This window comes from Artemia sp. Qi Xiang Cuo, chromosome 3, assembly GCF_049724085.1.
Source record: "Artemia sp. Qi Xiang Cuo chromosome 3, ASM4972408v1, whole genome shotgun sequence".
Classification (NCBI taxonomy): Eukaryota; Metazoa; Arthropoda; class Branchiopoda; order Anostraca; family Artemiidae; genus Artemia; species Artemia sp. Qi Xiang Cuo.
The window spans coordinates 46441386-46455827 of record NC_142796.1 but is presented as its reverse complement, the minus strand read 5'-3'; the positions used below and the strand labels follow the sequence as shown (position 1 = coordinate 46455827).

Genomic DNA, 14442 nt, shown 5'->3' with positions numbered 1-14442 from the left:
TCGTTTTTACCACTCACCACTAGTCTGTTTGAGCGCGGATGTCTCTTTTCATTTTTTTTCTTCTTTTTTTCTAACTCTTTTGTTTTGTTTTTCTAGCAAAAGTGCACACTCACTCACCCTCCAGGGAATGAAATATACCGGAAGAATACAATTTCTTTTTTTGAAATTGATGGAAGGAAAAACAAAAATTATGCCCAAAATTTATGTCTACTTGCCAAACTGTTTCTGGATCACAAAACTTTATACTATGACACGGATCCATTTTTGTTTTATGTGATGACTGAATTTGACTCGAGAGGATATCATATTGTGGGCTATTTCTCCAAAGAAAAGGAATCGTCTGAAGACTATAATGTGGCTTGTATTTTGACGTTGCCACCATACCAACGAAAGGGATATGGAAAGCTGCTCATCGAATTTAGTAAGAAGCTTATTTTTATTTTGTTTCATCAGAAGGTAGTAGCATGGCTTTTATTTAAACCAACAAAGAGAAAAATCTCAATGAAAAAAAAAACAACAAACGGGACTGCGGCCAGTGGAGAGAAAAGAAAAGACAAATGCAAAACAACGCGGATATTTCGCCTGTATCACAAACAAGGTTTCTTCAGCTCGAAACACAGAAGAAGAACAAGATAAAAAAAAAAGTTAAAACTAAAAAAACAGTAAAACCACCACCAAAACAAAAATACACAATTGGTTTAAACTGATCCGAGTAGGGAAAAGATGCTAATATGGAGTTACTTCAGTGAGAACACCAGAGCAACTGCGGAAAAATAAAAAAAAATGGAAATTACTTTAACTATTCTGTTACGAATAGTTAAATATCGAATAGTCTTTTCTTTTCTCTCCACTGGCCGCAGTCTCGTTTGTTGTTTTTTTTTTCCATTGAGATTTTTCTCTTTGTGGTTTTTATCATGGCTGGCCAGTTCGGCTTAAGATCTTTCATGGCTTTTACTTTAAATTTCTTGCCTTAATCAACTAAAAAGATACGAAGCTTTTCTTTTCCTTTTTCTCTTTTTCCTTTTTTTTTCGTCAAAAAGGAATCGTCAGAAGGTTATTATTATAGCTTGTATTTTAAACTTTGTCGCCGTGTCATCAGAAGCAAAATGGGAATTTTTTCATCGAATTTATCGATTTTTATTTCTTTTTTTTTTCAATTTTTTTTGTCCGGAAAGAACTGTCAGAATAGTATAAGGTAGCTTCTTTTTCAACTTAGTTAGTCTCTGTGTCATCAGAAGGAAAATGGGAATCTGTTCATTGAATTTAACAAGTTTCTTTTCTCTTTTTTCGTTTTTTTTCGTCAGAAAAGAACTGTCAAAATAGTATAAGCTAGCTTCTTTATCAGCTTAGTCTCTGTGTCATCAGAAGGGAAATGGGAATCTGTTCAATGAATTTAACAAATTTCTTTTCTCTTTTTTTGGTTGTTTCTTCCGTCAGGAAAAACCGTCAGAATAGTACGGTATATGGTAGCTTATATTTTAGCTTTGCCGCCGTATAAGAAAACAGAAGTTTCTTTTTTCTTTTTTTTTTGATTTTTTTCGTCAGAAAGGAATTGTGAAAGGATTGCAATATATAAATTTTAATTTTATGTTTTAAATTTGTCACCGTATCAACAAAAGGCCTATGAGAAGCTTCTCATTTAATTTAGTAAGTTTCTTGTGTTACTTTTATTTTTAATTTCGTCAGAAAGGAATCTTTGAAAGATCATAACCCTAGGCTCACAAATGAGCATTTCTACTCATCGCTGTAATTTAATTGACAATTTTGATGATTTTAGTTACTTTGGCAAGCAATTTATCAAGATGGAAAACTTTAACTTACATCGGCCAACTGAACGATTTTTCACCAATTTTTTTTTTTAAACAACACCAATTGAAGAAAAAAGGAAAAAGGGACACAAAAATGCAGTTTTGGTCCTAAAAGCATCAGAGTTAAACATCATTCTGGTCCATTTCAATCACGTTCTTTCATCTTTGAATATCTTGCCAGTAAATGTTGGACGACTTGAGAATCCTACATGAGCAAAACGGCAACAAAAATTGCTCATTGATTCGATCGGCGAATATTGTCTATTGTCACAATTTGTTTTTGTGTTAAGCAAGGGTTAGGCTTGTATATGTTGCCGCAATATCAAAAGGGAAATGTTAAGCATGTTTGATTCTGGTTTTTCGATTAGCTCGGAACATTTCGGAGATCAATCTTTGGGACAGGAAATTAATAAATTTTTTCGAACGTGTGGGGGAAGGGGGTCTTAAAAAGTGTGAAAACGCTCTTTGTTCCTAATCAGTCGCATTTCTAGTGAGCTCTTATGGATAATTCGCTTGGCCAAAATTACTAAAGTTTCCCAAAAGTGCACTCAAGAAAACACATGCGTACCTGAGAAAATCAGAAAACCCTGTATGAACCTGATTTTTTAAACTATTTACTATGTCTGGGGAATAGCTAACGGTATTAGTTTGAAACTTTCAGAGAGTTTTAGAGAGTCAAGTGGACTTACAATTTTGACTGCACATCGAAAAATACTATGTGGATTCAATTCTGAAACAGCATTTCTGCAATATCTTAAGAAAGGCTTAAGGGATGGAGTTTAAACTTTCAGGCACTTTTGGAGAAAAGGAAGTGGGGTTTGTAAAGGAAGCTAAAACTTGCTTGATAGAACAAAAAGAGCCAGGATGTCAATGTGCAATATCTCGGGGCCGTCTTAGAGTATTAAATTGGAATTTTTTGAGAACGTTGAAGAATAGATTGGGGGAATATGTAAAGCCAAATTAAAAGACACCATGCATCTAGATGATCAAAATACCATATTTACAATACCTTGGTAGTTGGAATTAATGGAATAAGGAATCCTGTGAAATATTGAGACTGCAGAGCAGGGGTCAACTAGATCTAAATTTTTTACTTGAGGGGGAAGGGGCAAGTGGGGCTTATCAAGGGAATAAATTTTGGAAGAATAATGTGGTTTTATTGATTCTTAGAGCACAATATTTTATTTTTTTTTATGCTGATTTGCTTTAAAACTTTACGTCATGAATGCAGCTCAATTAAAATTTCAGAACCAAGAGAACAATAATCCGAAAGCAGATCTGGTTGTATTGATTCTTGAAGTCCTTTTTTTAGTTTTTAAAACAACAAAACAGAACTCGTTTTGATAAATGAGTTCAAAATGCATTTATTTAAACAAACAAGCAGTTAAAACAAAAGATATTATAACAGCATTTGTATAATAAAATGGTCGATCAATATTAGTCTAAATTCAAGGTGTCAGCAGGATGGATTCAGAAAGGTTCAGCCTTATAGGAGGCCAAAAATTATGCAGGTTTTCAATCCATTTGAACAATAATACCTCTCTACTCATTCAAAATTCTATACTTGCTTACTTATGTTCCGAACGTTTCCATGGGTTGCATTGGGGTCATCTCCTTTGCGCGTTCATGGATCAGTTCCCTATATGGTGCTCGGTCGTCAGATTGTTTGAGAAGGCGTACGAGGTCACCCTGAAGTTGTTTCGTCATATCTTCCTAGGTCTTCCAGGTGGGCGGCTACCTTAGACTCTTCCTTCAAAAGTAACTTTTGGTATGTGTGACTTTTGAATTGGATTTATGTGACCCAGTCATCTGAGCTGCTGTAATCGCAACTATATAGGCTACAAAGATGAGGAAACATATAGTCACTCAATAATTCAAACTTCAAAAAAAGATAAATTGATATCAATGGATAAATGTGACCTAAAACACAGTAAATAATCAAGTCAAACTTCAAAACGTACAGAAATTTCCACAAACAGGAGTAGGGTTTACGCTGCTTAAGCCTTCTAAAGATCAGAGTGTCGTTTTCGCTTTACCGAAAACAATTTTCGTTTCGAGCGGTGTATTTTTATTCTTCAGCATCAACTGCAAAATAGAAAAATTATGTCTCAAAGCTAATCAAGATTTGCAAATTAGAGTAGTGCTACCTGTCCCCTTCCCTCCCTCTCAAAACCTTCTGAATTTCATTTGTATTTCATTCAAAACAACTTCTGTTTGAACAGTATGTTTTTGATTTGTCAAAACAACAACAACAAAAAGAGAGAAAATCATCATAATAACTAAGATTAATAAAAAGAACTAACAAAAATTAGCTGATTGTTTAATGTGTAATGACATTCATTCCTGAAAGTCTCGGCAGTTTTGCACTTATAAATATTAAAAAAATAAAACTTATGAATTTTTTGGGAATCATTTTCATGTTATTAAGGGAATTCTTTGGAAAAAAATGGGAGGAGGGATGCAGCTCTCTCTCTTTAATTTGCTCTTTTATTTTCTAATTTTGAATTTAATTAAAAACAAAATTCGGGGCGTTCCTAGAAAATTTCTTGAAAAAAGAACTCCTTTGAATACATCTTCTAAAAAATGAAAAAATGTAACGATGCGGTATGTTTATTTTCAAACACCAATGTCACAAATGACACCTTGTTTCAGCCGGAGGAACTAATCGTCTAACTATGATCGGAAACAGGGGCGGCCTGAATATAAAATACAAACTCTTAAATTCAGCTTCATTTTTTTTCATTACACGGATTGTCCTGTTACTCTTATTGTACTGTTACAATAACAGTACACCATGCAGGAATGCTTCCACTTATTAATATTGTGTATACATGATATTTTATTTACAAAATTATCTTAGCAATAAGCCTGTTTCCACTGTCCTAAAAAAATATTTTAACAGTTTTGCTAACAATTATTATAATTATTGTAACAATTATTATAACTGCATAAATTATCAGTGATAATAGCAAGTGTATTTAATATTGTTTTATTTATGTTGTATTTTGCAGCCTACAATTTTATTATATTAAGGCAAAATGACAATTTTGCTATAATTCGATTGCAGAGATTCAGTTGTTTCTATATACGGTACCTGAAAACATTTTGAAATTTGCTTGGATTTTTTTAGACTGAAAATTTTCAATAATAATACCAATAGTATTCAATGTTTGATAATATTTAATCAAACTATTTATAATATTTGATAATATTTAAATAGTAATGTTATCATTTATAATACAATAATCGACTAGTTTATTATTATAACTTCCAAAAAGGCATGGAAAATATGCGAAAATAGGGCAATTTTTGTATTTTTTAAGTTTTAAGATTAATCTCTATAAAACACTAAGAAATATCGTAATTCAGGCTCTGTGAATGTATAGATCTCAAATTAATGAATCCAATGGTGTAAGCATCTTGACCTTTGGCGCAGCTACAGGCTTGTTGAAAAATTGCATGTTTCCCTGGGAACACGAACCACAGGCAGCAATCCTTATTGAATATCTTCATTAAAATATCTCAAATATTTTAATAGTAGAATATTTTTACTAAAATGTCTTTACTAAATTGAAGCTTTGTTGAATATCTTTATTAAAATATCTTAAATATTTTAATGATAGCATTTTTTTACTGAAATGAAAATAACTTGGTTTACATAGACTAGTGGACACAGTGGGCAAAAATGCGCGGACCTTGCTCTCAAGGTTAAGTGGTTTGCTGTTCCACTTTTTATAGAGGGGAGGGCGTTGCCCCCTGGCTCCCTCCTTGAGCCCTACATATGTGGTTGTGAGGGTAATATGTATTCTTAGCTGTGTTGCTGTAATATAGCATTGATTTATGTTGTTTTTTTATAATAGGTTATGAGCTGTCTAAGTTTGAAGGAAAGACAGGATCTCCGGAAAAGCCTTTATCTGATTTGGGACTACTCTCGTACAGAAGTTATTGGGCCCAAACAATCTGCGAGATTTTGGTTGGAATGAAACCTGGACCAGAGGGAGAAAGGCCTCAAATAACCATTGGGTAGGCTTTGAATTGTGTAAAATTGTGCAATTACTTTTTAGTATAATTCAACTTTCAACTTCAAAGGCTTCTTGGCCTTTTTACCATTGCGAAACTACTGCTACTAACAATTCATCGCAGCATCAAGGTACCTGAGGTCACCTTGACTACGTGTGCTCCTCTTCCACCCATTCTATTCGCGTCCTCACTCTTTACTCCCTCACGCCTCCTTTAGATCGTTTCTTAGGACCTCCTCTGATCCTTTTCAAGGACATCCATCTTTTCGTCTAAGGACACCCCAGATAAACTGCCAAAAAGTCTGATTTTTGGTACCAAGATTTGTTCCTGAAATTTGATGAATACTCAGAGGGTAACGCACATGTGACGAAATATTTATGCGGACCTCAAAGTATTTCTCTTCTCATATACTAGCTTATAGGCATTGCTAGTATGATAAGAATGACAATCAGAATTAGTTGAAAATATATCCATGAAATAAACCATGTTTGATATCAACGGAATATTTCGATATCACATATGATTTGGTGAATCTTTGGCAAATGACTATTTGATTGTTGGATAATTTCATATTGCCCACCTAGTAGCAGCGGAATTCTTTTTATTTTAATTTTTTTATACTTTTATTTTACATCTTTATGTTATTTTTGTTATATCTTTCGCAAATTTTGGCTCCGTAGAAAGTGGGATCGATCCAAAGTTCTACAACTTATTCTTTAATCTTTTGATCAGTCAGACGAATTCCCCTAAAAACTCTTTAGGTAATTCCACTGCAAAATATCAAGCATATCCACCTCAGCCTTTCGTTTTCCACTAAACAGTCCTTAGGGGATTCCATTGAAAAAAATCTAGCATATCCTTCTCAACCTTTCGTTTTCCCTAAATACTCCTTAGGTAGTTCCTCTGAACACTCCTTAGATAATACCAATTGAAAATTTCTAGCATATCCTCCTCAACTTTTTTTTTCCTAAACACTTCTTAGGTAATCTTAGGTAATTCCACAAGAAAACATCTAGCATATTGTCATCAACCTTTCGTTTTCTCTAGACGCTCCTTAGGTAATTCCCCTGAACACTCCTTAGGTAATTCCACGAAAAAACATCAAGCGTATCCTCCTCAACCCCTCGAAGCACCCACGTTTTACAAAGCCATACTTGATTGCAGTCATTCCTCTCGATTCTACTATTTTAATTTTAGCTCGGAGATTTATTATTATTAACTTCCAAATTTCTTTTCGACTTCGAATGAACACCCAGCGTCTTACTGCTTTACTGGTTTTAAATCTTGATTGGTTGCAGCGTTAGCTGTAACCTAGTAAAGGACGAACCACGGCCCATAGTAACGTATATGAGGGGGCTGCCCCTTCCGCAGCCCTCGCTCTTTACATTAAAGTTTGACTTTTTGTCACAATTTTTTAAGAACGTCTCTTGAAACACCTTGTGTTTGGATGAGAATTATTGTTTAAGAACTTTAAGACCTTAGGATTGAGGGCGAGGGTTGGGGAAGGGGCAACCCCCCTTATATACGGAACGATTTCAGTTCGTTTTAAGTTTTAATGTTGCTCCTTACTTTCAGTTGAACAAATTTGCCTCCCATATAAATAGATTTGTTCGACGAAATCTCCTTAATAATAATCCTAAAACTCGCTATGGTAATGTAAGACCCCCCCCCCCTCTACCTCTCCCGAGAAATTTTCTAAGGGGGGTACTTTTCCAGGGATGAATATCATACTGGTCGTAGTGTTGTACGAATTCATGCTTGATTTTGAAAAATGGGGATTGAGGAAGGGGATTTAGCGATCTTTCTCACGTTTTAGTTAGCCTTTAGGCCATGCCTAATCACAATAACGAATTTTTTTTACCCGAAAAAATTGTGGGGACCGAGCTTCGCCTGGTGATTATTGTTCGTTTAATAAGGTTGTTCACAATAAGATAATTGTTCGCGTGTGAAAAAAATTATCTAGATAGATCATAACTTTAGTAAAATTCGTTTAGGGCCTTAATTTTGGAAAATATTTTTTATATGAATGATGTCATAAATACCCCGACTTCCAATACCCTAATGGTTTTACTTTCTATAGTGAATAAATTAAAATCAAATTAAAGTTTGAAAAAGCTGTCTTTCTTTTCACTGAGTGAAGCTCAGACCCCTGGTAATTGTCATTATACTCATACTAGTGTGGCAAAGATTGGTGTAATAAGGGCCATGAGGATTGTGCACCTAATGAAGCTTTTACGCCAACTGCTGACGGCAGATTTTGCCTTTTCTCAATTCATGTGCAAGACGACTGGATCCTTTATTTCTTTTATTAGCTATCAATTCCGGTTTAACTTATATTAGTGACGTAAAAATTGGTGTAACAAGGCTCAAAAGGATTCTGCACCTTATGCAGCTTATGCCTAAATTGATGCGAGTTTATTTTGCCTATCTATGACAATTAGAGTAGACTACATCTTTCTCTTCTTTATTTGTCTCTTTTTTGCTTTTAAATCCATAGTAGTATAGTAAATATTGGAGCAACAAGGGTCATAAAGATTCTACTCCTTATGCAGCTTATGCCTAAATTGCTGAGAGTTTATTTTTGCCTATGTATGACAATTAGAGTAGACTGCATCTTTCTCTTCTTTATTTGTCTCTTTTTTGCTTTTCAATCCATAGTAGTATAGTAAATATTGGAGTAATAAGGCTCATAAGGATTCTACACCTTAGGTAGCATGTATACAAATTGAGGGGAGCCGGTTTTGCCTTCGCCATGTCCTAATTCATATGCATTATGATTGAAAGAGACCACGCTTTAGCCTCTTCTTTTAGTCTCTATATTTCGTGTGGTAAAGATTCTTCTCTGATCTGTTTCCCATACTCTAATCCGGATCAAAAAGGTATTGTATTTTAATTTATTCTCAACTTTCAGAGAAATTTGTGAGATGACAAGTATTAAGAAAGAAGATTTACTTTCAACACTTCAGTACCTGAGTTTGATCCAGTATTACAAAGGACAGTACATTATTTGCCTGACAGATGAAATTGTCAAACAGACCAATCGGGCGAAGGAAAAGAGAAGAATCCGAATTGACCCCAGCTGCCTTCATTGGACACCCAAGGACTGGCCGAAAAGAGGAAAGTGGTGATGAGTCAACTGAATATCCCCCCCCCCCTCATCTCGTGTTAAATCATAAGTAGGAATCTGCAGTTAAAACTGAAAAGAAACTGTATGGGTGTTTGCTAATGAACGAAATAATTTTCCTAAGAATTGAAGGATTCCTAAGAAACTGCAATTGACCTTTTTGCCATTGGTTATTAACAAAAAGATTCCAGCATACAGAAAGACTATTAGGGCTAAAAAGTATATGTTTAGTCGAAATATTCTGACCTGTATATTCTATATATTTCATGTTCTGAAGGTCGGAATATCAAAAAAGAGGGAAATGACGAAGAGACACTTAATACACATACCCCTCTCGTGTTAAGCAATAAATGGGAACCTGCAGTTAAAACTGAAAAAAAAACGTTAGGAGTATTTACTAATGAACAAAATAGTTTTCCTAAAAAATGGAAGATTTTTTTAAGGCAGTGCAAACCACAGCCGATCTATTTGCTAATGAATGTTAAAACTAAAAATTTATATTTAGCTACCGGAACCTCTAAAAAGACAACTATTATTTTTGTCGGGGAGGGGAGGGGGTACATCATTATAAAAAAAAACTTGAACACTTAAAACGACTATTGGACAAAACAGTATGCGTGTAATAAAAATATCCTAACCGCTATATTCTATATATAAATTCTATGTTCTGAATATAAGAATATGTGTTCGGATTGGAGTATTCCACTTGATTCAAATGATTATTTTTTAATATAGTATTAATCATGAAAGAACTCAATACCGTACCCCTTTTCCCCCCTGCAAGTCGAACTATCAAAACTGGGTGAAACTAAAGAAGAGAATCCTTATTGACTCATGTTTCCTTCATTGAACTCTGAAGGACTGCTCACAAAGAGGGAGGTAGTAACAAATAAAATGGTTAAAGAATTTCTTTAAAGAAATTTAAAGAGGTTTTATCCCTGGTAAACAAAGATGCGTCCTGGAACGTATGTTCGCAAGAAATGAGGGCCTGGAACGTATGTTCGCAAGAAATGAGGGCGGTCCGGTGCTGAAGGTGTCTAAAAGCTGATATTTTGCAACCCTCAAATGTTCAAAAAAGATTGAACATTTGCACAGAGTCTTAGGGTGATTTCACAGTAGTCTATCTTCTTTTTACTAATTTAAATATTTATAAATATGGCGTTTAAAATACGTATATTGGATATAGGAGGTACCTCCTATTATATATATTCTCCCTACACTCTGAATTGCTCACGGCACTTGTCATACATTCCAGAAAATTTGGGTTGGAATGAGTCTTTGAAAGGGTATTCCCCTGTGGATGTCCTAATACCCCGAGAGTATCTTATTCCCCTATGAGTAGGTGTGTGCGGAAAAACCTAAGCACAAGCTAAAACAAAACATGTGTTTTTTTTGTTTGTTTGTTTTTTGTTTTTTTTTATCGAAAGAATTCACTTTTGATATTTGAATATACGCTACCTTTGTTGAAGCTGAAATATTTGCTGAATAAACCGGCTCTTTCTGAATCTGCTCTGGCTTTAAAAATCTTAATGAATTCCTGTTCTTTTTTCGTATGTTTCATGACTAATTTTTCCGACAATTTTAGAAATATTATTCAAGAAAATAAATTTATAAAATAAAGAAACCAAGTTTCTTTTTGGACTCTCAAGTTTCATATTCAACTGTTCCTAGAAAGTTTCTCTCAGATTCTTATCTTGTAGCCTACCAGCATATATGGAACTCACCAAACGAATTCAAATTTTGGTGGCCTAAGACTAAGTTGGTTTTGAACCTTTATGGTTGAACTAAATAATGTTGTACTGCCAACACCACTACTAGTTTCAAATCCTTACTAAACCTATGCGTCAACGTTCCCTCTCATCAGTTTTTCATACTCTTTGAGAACAGCTTGAATAGCTCAAAACTAATTTAACTTCAAAACACTTGAGAAAATTATATGAAAAATCTGTGAAATCGTAATAAAATTGTAAAAACATGGGTATTGCTCCAAGGGGAGGGATTTTGCCCCTCCTGTGCCGATAGAAATGAATCTTTCGGGGATATGTTCTTCGGCGATTGGGACTTCAAATGTGTGCGTGGGAGGGGGAATTATTCTACATTTCCCTTTCCTCAATAATTTTTGCTTATTTAAAAGAGTAAGAACAGCTTACACTTTCTGACTAAGAAAAAATTGTCCGTACTATGTGTTGGGCCTAGCCAAAGAATCGTTTCGTAGACTGAGTGAAATGCATTTTCAAAATACTAAGCAGTTTGTTGTTACGTTTAAAGAGGGTTTACCATGCCCCAGGAACCCTTCTCAGGCCTTCAGGGGCACCAAACGGTCTTCGGACTTGATTAATTTAACTCAAAATATGAGTAACTTGTGTATAACTCTTTCCTCTATCAGGATATTGGCTTTACGATTACCATAGTCTCATTAATCAATTTGTACGATTACCATGTCAGTTAATCAATCAGAGCTTACTCAGTCTGTTATAATCCTTCTCTGGTCATCCTTTTTTGGCCCTATTAAAAAAAACATCACTCTGTTTAAAATATTATAATGCAAGTCATTTACAAAAGAAGTAATCAAAACAAAAGTGTTGAAAGTTTGTATAAAATCTGTTTATATTTTGAGAAAGGTTAGCAAGCCTTTAACTCTGGAAATACTCATTTGCCCTAAAAAATAACATCTAATCCTTCAAAAACGTCTAAAAACACAATTGATAGTGAAGGGGTGTTTAGTCCTTACCCCCTGAAAGAAGGAATATTTAAACAACATCCATGTCTAAGGTGGTAAAATTCCCTTAGATTCGCTTTCTACTGAAACAAAAAAAGTGTTACAAGATGCGTGGTATAAGATAGCAGAGACAGGAACGCAAAAATACGCTGCAGGTACCATTTATATGTTTGTTTATCAACTGATTAAATGCTAACGCTACTGCGTTGACCATGGGTTGAAAAAAAATCTTGATACCTCCTCTTCCCCTTAAAGTATCTCTAAACCTGGGGTCTCTAAATGCATCTTTGTTTCCGGAAAATAATCCTCTTACATCTAAGGGTTGAACATTTTTGCACCTCTGTCCATGTGTGTTTTTTTTGGAACGGTCCAACCCAAAACGAGGCTCTGTTAAAAAGATGGAAACAAAATAAAACAAAATAAACAATTGCGAATTGTAGACCTTTTTGGCATGTTTAAGAGAATCTCTTGAAATTTATCACTCGTTATTTATATTTCAGATCAACTAAATTAGTAACGGATATGCCTTTTTTCAATATCCCCAAAAGTTAAAAGTTTTTTAACTCTCCTAATTTCTGTGGAATTTCATTTCGTTCGCTAATTAGAAGGTTTTTTTCTTTTTTGCGTAAGCTCTATCTAGTGCTTATCAAGTCTCTCCAGTCTCATAGTTTAAGTAATTGTAGAGAGCAACAGGACCTGATAGTTTTCTTTTTTTATTTATTTAGATGATCCAAATCTGCTTTTCAAAGAGGAATTCTTAGAAAGCTTAGAGTATAGTTTTAGAGAGTACCAGGACCTGATATTTTTCTTTAAAGGTTTTTAATCTGGATTGTCAGTGTGCAACGGGTAAATTTTTATATGCTTTTGTCTAAATAAAACTACTATTTTCTTAAGCTACTATTTTCGTTATCTACAGGGACGTCAACTCACGTAAATATAGGTGGGGGAAAGTAAATTTGTTTCACAAAACTTAGGGGGCATTTTTCGGTTATAGGGTCAGGGTCGGCACTAAAAAAGGCACTTTTCGAGTACTAGGGTAGGGAGCGTGGTAATCCCCAAAGTGACTTGCCTGGTGATCCAGGTACCAAAGCCTTGGAGCCCCAATGGCATTTGGGAGCTCTTTCGTCTAGGGCCAAGCAAAAAGCAGGTCATCCTTGAGTTGAGTGGAAAGAGGAAGGTGTAAAGGAAGTTGGAACTTCTTGGGAGGATGTTAAGAGGAAGCTGTGAATAGATTGGGATGGAGGAAAAGCATGTGCCTCTGTGTTGGCCTATGTTGTTATGAGCTGTTATGGTAATAGCAGCAATAGTACCACATAAAAAAAGCAAACACTGGAACATGGATTGAGTCAAGTGTCCAAAGATATTGACCATATGTAACTGCCACTGTTGATGTGTCATAATGGTTCTTTTCTATGTTTACCTCCGGGGTTACCTCTCCTCAAAAGAGAACGCCTTGCAACAGGCAGGCTTGAACCGTAGTCGTCCGATTTTTTTTATGACGTCTATCTAAGACTGCATGGAAATTTGTGTGTAGCAGTATTGTTTTTTTGTTTATATTTGAGTTTTTCTCTGCTTAGTCTTTTAAGCTTTCCTCTTTAGGTCGGAAAAATCAAATAGAATCATTTTCCCTTTATATCTTTAGGTCATAATCATTTTATATGATCATTTTGAAGATTCACTCAAGTATTTAAATAAGAATCTATTAGTCATTTAAATATCAAAATAATCATTTTTCAATTATTGCTTCATAGTGAATCTAAAAAAAAAAGAAAAATGAAAATTCAAGTGCAATATGACTGAAACTTAGCGTGTGAACCGGGTGAAGCAAATGTATTAAGAACGAATTACGGGTGGAGAGAGGCATGACGGAAGAGACTAGTGAACAAAAACTGGTTGGAATGGCATTTGAAGGCTTCTAGAAACAAAGACACAATAAGCAAGTTTGACTTGTCTGGAGCTTAGCTTGTGCTTAGGTGTAGCGGAAGTACTAACAATAAATCACATCGAGAGATAGAAATGAGAAAAGAATGAAAGACAAGACCAGTGAGAAAAAATATGCTGAAATAGCATGTGAATGCATATAAAAACAAATAATTGACAGCAAGTTTAACCTCTCTGAAGTTTAGCTTGTGAGGGATGAAAACAAGCTCTTAACAATGAATCAAATGGAGAAAGTGAAAGGGCATAGGGAGGGAGTAAAAAGTGAAAGGAAAAAAATAAAAGGGAGAGAATAGTGAAAACTTCTAAAATAAAATTCTATATAAGCCCTCATTAAAGAATTAAATTTATTAGAGAAATCTAATATTCCTTAACCATAGATTTTATAGGGTGAAGCAATAGTACTTATAAAAAATTACAGAGGGAGCGAGAGAATGCGAAGACAGATGAGAAATATATTACAAAAAAGAATATTGAAAAAACAATAAGTTGAAATGGCATTTGAAAGCAGACAATTGGCGACTAACTTTAACGTATTTGAAACTTATTTTTGTGATTTTACTCAAAACTCAGAAAAAAATACCCTATGGTTTAAAAATTGTAGGACAACATAGCCACTAAGCATGCTATTTTACCCTGTGGTAGCACAGGGGATTGATGCTCTGTTTGGCAATATCGAACCCAGGGACCAATCCCCGCTGCAGCAAGGATGGGCGACAGGCCTGCTACTTACCCGTGTAAAAGAGACCCTAGCAGCTTAAACTTCGTTTCGACGCCCTAATGCGCCAGCAATGGCTCCAGAGGATGTTTGAGTAAACTTTTTTTAGGCACGG

The 14442-nt window shown here is 34.8% G+C and overlaps 1 protein-coding gene across 3 annotated transcripts in view; it reads left to right on the top strand.

Annotated features, from left to right (window-relative positions):
* Positions 1-11888, top strand: part of Tip60 (Histone acetyltransferase Tip60) — a 48953-nt gene extending 37065 nt beyond the window's left edge. For all 3 annotated transcript variants that reach the window (XM_089085985.1, XM_089085987.1, XM_089085986.1), the window contains exons 7-9: positions 97-421; positions 5669-5831; positions 8740-11888. In XM_089085985.1, coding sequence (XP_088942111.1) covers positions 97-421; positions 5669-5831; positions 8740-8956 — 705 coding nt within the window. In that variant the 3' untranslated portion in view covers positions 8957-11888. The remainder of the gene's footprint in view (positions 1-96; positions 422-5668; positions 5832-8739) is intronic.
* The last annotated feature ends 2554 nt before the right edge of the window (positions 11889-14442 follow it).